This window comes from Priceomyces carsonii (assembly GCF_900007245.1).
Source record: "Priceomyces carsonii strain CBS4050 genome assembly, scaffold: Debaryomyces_carsonii_scaffold_1, whole genome shotgun sequence".
Taxonomy (NCBI): domain Eukaryota; kingdom Fungi; phylum Ascomycota; class Pichiomycetes; order Serinales; family Debaryomycetaceae; genus Priceomyces; species Priceomyces carsonii.
Genome location: NW_026946674.1, coordinates 892,350 through 901,048, shown reverse-complemented (window position 1 = coordinate 901,048; position 8,699 = coordinate 892,350). Strand labels below are relative to the sequence as shown.

The 8,699-nt window shown below is 35.8% G+C and overlaps 5 protein-coding genes across 5 annotated transcripts; 3 read left to right on the top strand and 2 right to left on the bottom strand.

The window, feature by feature from the left end:
• Nucleotides 1–1,181: 1,181 nt before the first annotated feature.
• On the top strand, nt 1,182–1,637 carry PRCAT00000486001 (uncharacterized protein; the record flags this gene model as incomplete). The annotated part of the gene is made up of 1 exon (XM_062954932.1): nt 1,182–1,637. The coding sequence occupies one exon, from the start codon at nt 1,182–1,184 to the stop codon at nt 1,635–1,637; it is 456 nt and encodes a 151-aa protein (XP_062807329.1).
• A 528-nt stretch (nt 1,638–2,165) lies between these two features.
• On the top strand, nt 2,166–3,512 carry PRCAT00000485001 (uncharacterized protein; the record flags this gene model as incomplete). Its single annotated transcript, XM_062954921.1, has 1 exon — nt 2,166–3,512. The coding sequence occupies one exon, from the start codon at nt 2,166–2,168 to the stop codon at nt 3,510–3,512; it is 1,347 nt and encodes a 448-aa protein (XP_062807328.1).
• Nucleotides 3,513–3,614: 102 nt separating this feature from the next.
• PRCAT00000484001 (RNA-binding signal recognition particle subunit) lies at nt 3,615–4,001 on the bottom strand (the record flags this gene model as incomplete). Its single annotated transcript, XM_062954910.1, has 1 exon — nt 3,615–4,001. The coding sequence occupies one exon, from the start codon at nt 3,999–4,001 to the stop codon at nt 3,615–3,617; it is 387 nt and encodes a 128-aa protein (XP_062807327.1).
• A 226-nt stretch (nt 4,002–4,227) lies between these two features.
• PRCAT00000483001 (uncharacterized protein) lies at nt 4,228–5,907 on the top strand (the record flags this gene model as incomplete). The annotated part of the gene is made up of 1 exon (XM_062954899.1): nt 4,228–5,907. The coding sequence occupies one exon, from the start codon at nt 4,228–4,230 to the stop codon at nt 5,905–5,907; it is 1,680 nt and encodes a 559-aa protein (XP_062807326.1).
• An 87-nt stretch (nt 5,908–5,994) lies between these two features.
• On the bottom strand, nt 5,995–8,607 carry FZO1 (mitofusin; the record flags this gene model as incomplete). The annotated part of the gene is made up of 1 exon (XM_062954887.1): nt 5,995–8,607. One exon carries the CDS (start codon nt 8,605–8,607, stop codon nt 5,995–5,997), a length of 2,613 nt encoding a protein of 870 aa, XP_062807325.1.
• Between the last annotated feature and the right edge of the window lie 92 nt (nt 8,608–8,699).

The following is an 8,699-nucleotide window of genomic DNA, read 5'->3' as shown; positions in this document are numbered from 1 at the left end:
AATATAACATTCTATTAGGGATTCTAAGTAGTAGCACACTATACACAAGCTTAGAGTAGTCAAGTATTCATAAGAAATCACCTAAGTACGATAGTAGCCCTTTAAAACAACTATTTAGAACTCCCTATAAACCTCACAGTACTTCTGAGCTAAGCGTACTTATATAAGGGACTACGTCTAAATCCGTTTGTTTACAAGTACGTATAATCTTAACTAGTTTTTTCATCCCTGGGAATGTTTTCACATTCCTCCTATCCTATATATATTTCTATTTCATCATTTGCAATACATTCGAAACATACCACATTCTATCACGCCCCTCATCCTTAATGAGCTGACTGGTCAAGTAGTGTAAGGGATCAGTCTTATAAGTATACACAATGTGAAGAGTGTTGCAAAACAGCTCTGAAACAGTGTTGCAAAAGTATATAAGCGCGAGATACTCCCAATAGTAGAAGATTACATTCTACTAGGGATTCTAAGTAGTAGCTCACTGTACATAAGCTTAGAGTAGTCAAGTATTCATCAGGAATCACCTAAGTACGATAGTAGCCCTTTAGAACAACTATTTAGAACTCCCTATAAACCTCACATTTCGTATAGTTTAAGCGAACATCTATATGGAGTTACTTTAACCTTACTGGTACTAAATCTTACAAATCTCTACTTGTAATATAATGGCTCTTCTACTCTTCATACCCACTGGTCATCGCATATGTTTTAATATCCTCATAATAAAATCATTATATGACATCAGTTGTCCAGCCAATCACTCAAGCTTATTCATTGATAAATGTAATTCTGTGATAAAAGTACTGTGCAAGCGACTTCTGAATCGTAATTCACATGAAACCTATTATACTTGAGGTGTGCGAAATACGAGAAATCCTCTCTTTACATCTATACAAATACAAAGATAACTCATGAACAATCACACTGTATAAACCTCAGTCGGATTTACGTAATTCGGCAGTCTATGTGCACTTCGAACTTGAAACGACCACCTGCCGCAGTGTTCAGAGCTACCGTTGATACCTTGGCCAGGTATAATTGTATAATCACATGGTTCTCTTGTCTACAGTTTTGCGTACTCAGCACCCAAAAAAACGTCGACAAACATGTTTTCAATATTCGAAATATTTCAACGTCAACTATAATTAAACCACGTAAGAACCCGAACTATGTTAGGCTTCTTTAGGTTGTTTCATTTATTTTTAAGTTTACAATTTGTTTTTACAGCAGTGTCTTGTAGTAGCTACATTCGCGGGACCACTTTGAATAGAGCAGTATTGACTAGTTGGTATAATGAGTTATCATCAGCTGTAGATAACATATGGTCGAACGTGACAGTATGCCTAGAAGATACTGAGTTAGTGGTCTATTTCAGCGAACCCAAGAAAACACTTAACGGTAGTGAAACCAGGCTGGCTATAAGACCTGTAAACACTAAGTACAAGTTCATGGTATTGTATTCAGAGGGTGATTCGCCACCTGAGGATTGCTTTAACCCATTCATTGGCGGTGCGACATTTGCTGGTAGCGATGTCAACACTACGAATGGTGGAGTGAATGATAACCAATTAACGTATATCAACTCGTACATCCCCAATAATATCACTGACACTACGTTTACGTAGGCCTTACTCCAGTTACTATTTCCAAACGACTTCAACCCATTATAGACTCTCTCGTGAGTCCTAATAAAGCGTATGGCATTTTCGATGCCCTTACCATCGTAACTTATTCACTTCCGCTAAAATCTGATCAGTTTCCATACTAGTTATAGTATTGTTTTGTTTGCAACGCTACCAGTTGTGAGCTAAGCGTACTTATCTAAGGGTCTACGTCTAAATCCGTTGGTTCACAAGTACGTATAATCTTAACTAGTTTATTCATCGCTGGAAATGTTTTCACATTCCTCCTATCCTATATATATTTCTATACCATCATTTGCAACACATTCGAAACATACCACATTCTATCACGCCCCTCATCCTTAATCAGCTGACTTGTCAAGTGTCTCACAGTACTCTTAAAGTTTTCTAATTGTAAGATACATTCTACTTTATTTTCTGCGACAATTATTTATTGATGATAGTCAATTAGTTAGCATTATAAACTCCTTTTACATTTAATATACTTTTGAAGGAATTTTTTTTGAGATCATGTCAGATATTTCCAGTAGAATCCGAGAATTCTTTGGTTTTCCTAGCTATGAACCTCTCAATAATGATGGTCATAGTCAAACTTTTCCGGGTGCATATCCAGAGAATGAAGGAGTGGCACAAGATACGAATAGAAACTTTTTTAACTCACAACGACTAAGCAAGTACCTGTTGACTTTATTAGATTGGATAATTTATTTGATTATAAAACCTATAGCTTTGATATTAGCGATAAGCTTGAGAGTTCTAGGGAGATTTTTCAATATGATATACTTTAAAGAAAGGAATAACAGGCGTACTTCATTGATACAAACTGGATACAACCAAGGCAATGATCCTATTGATAAAGTTAACAAATTCATAAGAGAATTGGAGGATAACTTGAGCCCAGAGAATTTGCGTTCTGGAAACTCCTTGCCACCATTTTTTGAGGGAAGCTATACTCAAGCGCTTTACATGGCGACGAATAGAGCTAAGTTTCTATTTGTTTATCTCTCTAATCCACAAAATGAAAGTTCCTCTCTAATATTCGACAAAGTTATAGCTAACCCTGAATTTATTAACATGTTTTCAAATAATCAGAATCTTCTTATATGGGGTGGTGATCTAACTAACTCCGAAGCATATCAATTGGCAAACAGCTTTGGTGTTACTAAATTTCCATTTTTGGGTTTAGTGTTCTTGACTCGAACGACAAGGATGACACCAGACGGCCCTGTCAAGACTTCACCAAAAATAACATTGGTGCTGAAGATTCAAGGAGGACTTGGTCCAGACGTCGATCCAAATGCATTGATTGAGCTTAAATTCAAAAAGAAGATAAGAAAATATGATGCGGAGTTGTCTCTGATAAGAAATCAGTTGAAGGAAAGTTTTATGAGCCAAGTTCTCTTGAAACAGCAAGATCTCAACTATCGTGCATCATTAGAGAAAGATAGGGTTAAGGCCCAAAAAAAGCTACAAGAAAAGATGAAAAAAAAATTTTTGGCATATAAGTTGGAGTACTTTAACAATTTGAATGAGGAAATTACTGAAGGGATGGCAAAAATAGCGATTAAGCTACAAAGTGGGTCTCGCGTAACTTTTTATTTTCCTGCTGAAAGTAAAGTTGAGGATATATTCACTTACGTCGAGTTATTGAATGAAGGATATTTTGACAAGGAAATTTCGAGCTCTCTATCGGACCAGCAAGCAGAGGAAGAATTTAAGGGCTTTGAACCTGACTTCAATTTTAAATTAATAACGCCATTGCCTCCACGTTCTACTTTAAACGACTTTATAGATTGCAAAATTAAAGATGTTAAATGTATATATCCAAACGGTTTAGTGATAGCCGAGAATATTTGAGAGAAGATGCTTTCGAAATCTGTACTTGAAATTAATATGAAATAATACAAAAGCTATATAATATGACGATTGATGAATAGTAAACAATTGATTATTATCATTTTATTTTGAAATTTTACTTTTCTTTACTTTCTTCTTTTCCTTTTTCTTTAGTCCCATAAAGCCTGCCTTCAAAGCTTGAGAATATTCATTCCAAAAAACTTCCAAATTGTCTACATCAACCACCGTTGACAACTTTACTTTAGGCTGCTTTTTAGCTTTTGTATTCATCGAAACCCTTATCAATATTGAATACTTCTCCGTGTTTTCTTTGAACTCATTGTTTTCACTGATTACATTTGAAGATAGATCGTGAATGCTGGTTTCGTCGTCCACTAATAATGCATCGGAAAGTCTCTTTTGTGTCAAGTAAACTGATGATTTACCTTCATTATTTTGTAATATGCTAGTGAGCTCAGTGATGAACTCTGTCCTGTTCATTCTCCCCATATTTGTTCAAGGCTCTCTTCGTTCTAGCCAAATGAGAATGTATCTAGTCTCATTAGGGACAAAAAATCCGATCTGAAAATTTCACTAGAAATGAAATTTCGATCTTGCACAGAAGTAGTCTTATCAAAGAATAAGAGATTTCCTTATTCTCACGAGAGCTAACTATGCCAAAAACATTATATTATATCTAAAAAATAGCTTGAAGCCTATCTAATTTGCACAGGTCATGAATAATAGGTTGTCATCTAGCAATCACTTTCCATTGCGATTAATAGCGTTAATAGCATCAGTTTTTATCGCATTAGCGTCGGGTACTCCTTATCTCTACGGGATCTATGCTCCGCAGTTGATTCAAAAAATTGGACTTACAGCATCAGACTCCGCAACGATTTCATTAGCAACTAACGTTGGAACTGGGTTTGGAGGTTTGCCGGCAGGAGTAATCATAGACCATCAAGGTCCCCAATTGTCGATCCTTATGGGATCCATTTGTATATTTACAGGTTATTATGGTTTATACAAAATCTACCGAAATGAAGTCGCTGCCTTAGCCGCAATATGTGCTTCAATGACCTTGGTAGGTTTTGGCTCAGTGTTATCTTACTTTGCGACATTAAAAGCTTCTCAGTCCAACTTTCCTAACAACAGAGGAGCTGCTGGTGCTTTTCCTGTTAGTGCATACGGTCTATCAGCCACTGTATTTTCTTTTATCACACACGCGGCATACAGTAACGACACAGGTGGTTTACTTAGATTTCTTTCTTTCTTCTGTGGTTTGGCGATATTTCTTGGAAGCTTTTTTGTTCACATCTACATGAATCATGAAGACGGAGAAGACGAACATAGACTAGTGGATGAAGAGAGCCAACTTCTTCGATCAAATTCTGAAGTTATCGATGATAGTGATGGACCGTATAATGACTCTAGTGAAGGAGATACTAGAAGATCTGATTCTTTTAAAGGTTCTTTTTCATTTTGGGGTATCGGAAGACGAACACCTAGACTGTCAATTAGTTCAGATTATTCAGATGTGCCATCAATAGTACAGGCTTTGAGAGAGCAAAATGAACCTAGCGATCTGGATAGACTCTCTAATCCTGTATCTCTGAGACACAATTCATCTACGAGTTTATTAAAGAATCCACCCATAAACTTAAAACAGCCAAGTGTCAAAAAACCTATTACTAAAAATAAAAAAACACCTTGGCAAATAATCAAAAAGTTGCTTAGAAGTAAACTTTTTCTAATACATTATATACAAGTATCTATAGCCAGTGGAATTGGACAAACGTATATCTATTCTATCGGATTTGTTGTTACTGCTCAATATTATCATGATAGAGTTCCTGAAGTCACAAAAAATACAATTTCACATATATTTGGTTCTGAACCGGGACCAGCTTCTTTGCAAGCCGTCCAGGTCTCCATTATATCAGTCGCATCATTTTTGGGAAGGTTCTGTTCAGGTTTTTTATCAGATTTACTATATGTGAAGTTTCATATTCAAAGGTTGTGGATTGTGCTTTTCACTTTAATCATTCTTGCTTGTGGCCAATTTATTATGGCTTTTAATTCAAACAATTATAATTTAGTAAGTTTAGCTTCGGCACTTACAGGGGGCAGTTACGGATTAATTTTTGGGACTTATCCAGCTATAATGGCTGATAAGTTTGGAACTAGGTCATTTTCAACGACATGGGGTTTAATTTGCACTGGACCCTTAATGACATTATATTTTTTAAACAAGTACCTCGGGTTCATCTATGATAGTCATTCTGATTCGAAAACAGGAATCTGTTTTGAAGGAAAAGCTTGTTATAAAGGAGCTTTTGAATTAGGCTTTGCATTATGTTTCGTCGCTATGGTGGTTTCTGTATTGTTGATTTATATGCAAAGAAGAAAATAATTACGCCAAAGCCATAATGTATACTAAACAATTTAGATTAAATTAAATGCACTTTAAAACTATATACAAAAAACCTTAACGATATATTTAATCAACAATATTAACATTCTCAAGGTCAATTTGTTCGAGCAAATTTCTTTGATATTCAATTTTCAATAAGAAGTCATGAAAGTATCCAAAACTTTTATTGGAATCTTGAAGATCCTTCTCAAGTTGCTTTTTTTCAACCAACCTCTTATCAATACTCGTCTGAAAGTTGTTCATCACTTGGCGTGCCGGATAATTTAGTACCTTTCTGCATTCCTTCGATATCCTATTTGCATTTTGATGTGGATGATCTAACTCCAATAGCTGCTTCTTGATTTTTCGAGCTTGCTTTCTTGGAAATGCGTTTGGGATATCATTAATCAAGTAGTAAATCGTGAAGCCAGTGACACCAACTAATAATGGGCCTGCTACTCTTTTCAACACAGAAGGATTCAACAAATACGAGGCCAGGTAAAGTTTACGAACAACGACACCTGTTGTCAATAATTTCCCTGACGAATAAATGGAATGTAACGTTAATTGAGTAGGAAGCTGATTTTTTAAAGAAGTGACATCAGTCAGCATTGCAGGGAGCAAAGACATAGGATTGTAATAATTCAAGTGCTCTTTTGTGCTGGATACATAATCCTTCGGTATACCTAGCCACATCAAACAAGAATCCCATGATGGATCGAAGAAGTCTCCTATTTCTATCAGACGATTGAGAAGTTTCTTTAAATTGTCACGACGTTTGGTAAACATGATATCAGGATTAAATTTCTTGTCACTCATGAATTCCGAACCTAAACTTTCCTCTCCAATACGGGAAATTTCATCTACTTTTTCGCTGGTAATAATCCTAGCTCTGTCTTCGCTATTTTGAATCGAAGATAAAACTGTTTCAATCATTACCTTCTGGGTTTCTTTGGCATACTCATATACATACTGCAACCCACGATACAAAATCACTTGCAGTCCTTCAAAATCATTCAACGTCTCGATCAAGTCATTTCTTGCGAAGTTATAAACATCCACACATGCCTTTTCAATCACATTGTTAACATGGTCCGACATTTTGGAGCTCTTTGAAGCCATCTCTAAATATCTTGGAGCAACTTGATCTTTTAGCTGAGCCTCCTTGTCTTCTTTTTCTTTCAAATATATCTTTTCATTAATCATCGATAAAGTCTCCAAGTCACATAAAATATTTTTTAAATAGCTCTTTGCTGGAAGTAGCTTTGATAAAGATCGCTTATCTAGTATAAATTTTCTTAACGAGGCCTCTAACAGATCAAAATCAGGGTCCTTTTTGTCGTTTCCATTATCATCATCGGGATCATTGTCATCGTCAGGTCCTCCTTTGTAAGCTTCAGTCGAACTCACAAAGTGAACGAACTCCTCGGCATTCTTGTATGTGTCAGGAGACAAGCTTTTAACTTGATCTAAAATTTTTTCTTTGCATTTCTCCTTATTATTTATGTTATCGAACCGATTAACAACAATAAACACATAGCGCTTTTCGGCAGCTGCTGCGGCAATGAATTCTTTAGCTGATAGAGTGAAATGGTTTTCTGAATTGACAACAAAAACAACTAAGTCTATCTCTTCTTGTCTTGAAAAGACTTGAGTAGTCAGGTACAGATCCATATTCAAACCAGGTGCATCAATTAATTTTATGTCAATTACTCCATTACTAAGCAAGCTTTCCTGAAACGAGCGATTGTCTTTAACATATACCTTTAGCAAGCTGTAGCGGTCACATTCATAAACTAGATTTTCTAAACCTTTCAAGGGATGGATCTCATAAGATGATTCATCTCTAATGTTGTATTTTTTTCCAATGGGAATAGCATGAACTTCTTCAACTCCTTTGTTCTCTTTTGTTGCATCAATAACCTCACAGAAAACCGATGTACAAGGTTGTTGATCTTCAGGTAAAACTTTCTTCCTCAACAATGCATTACAGAAGGTTGATTTACCTGCATTCAAATCACCTGTAACAAACACTTTTGAAGAAGTATCATCAATTCTGTCTTTTAAATTACTGAGATATTTTACTTGCAGTTTAAGCATCTGTTCCAACAAATTCGCTATCGATTTTTTATCCAAATTAGACACTAAATTGCCATTACTCTTCTTGGAGACGTCTATTTGAAGGTTGAGTTTTAAAATCTTTAATTCTGGAAGTATTTCATCATCTTCTTTATCCTCTATCTTCGCTTTTGTCCAAGCTTTGGCCGATATTTCTTTATTTTTTATTAAAGCTATATGAGCCTTTCTTGAATTGAGCATTAGTAAGCTGTCGTCTTCAATATCGGTAGGATAAAATATGGGACGCTCCTTATTCTCTTCCGATAGCTGATATAATAACTCAATAGTCTGTTTAATAGACCTATCCAAGGCAACTTTGTTCTCATTATACTGCAACTGTTGAAGTGAAGAATTGAGACCTGAAGCTTTCCATCTATTCCCGAGCGTGCTCGATGAAGTTCCTTCCATTCCATCGATTAAAGTATTTGCTTCACTTGAAAATCTACCTTCATCGGGAATGTACATCACGGAGTGTGCTCGCTCAGATTCCAAATTGCTGGCGTTAATCACAGTAGATTCGTCATCGTCCTTGTTACGAACGTCATCCAAAGTTTTGAATGGAGGAAATCTCTTTTGGCCCATTTTAACTTCAAGGCTCAACGGTGATCTAACGATCTAATCGGTGGCACTAAATGAGCATAGGCATCATTTATCATGAAAATAAAAACAAATAA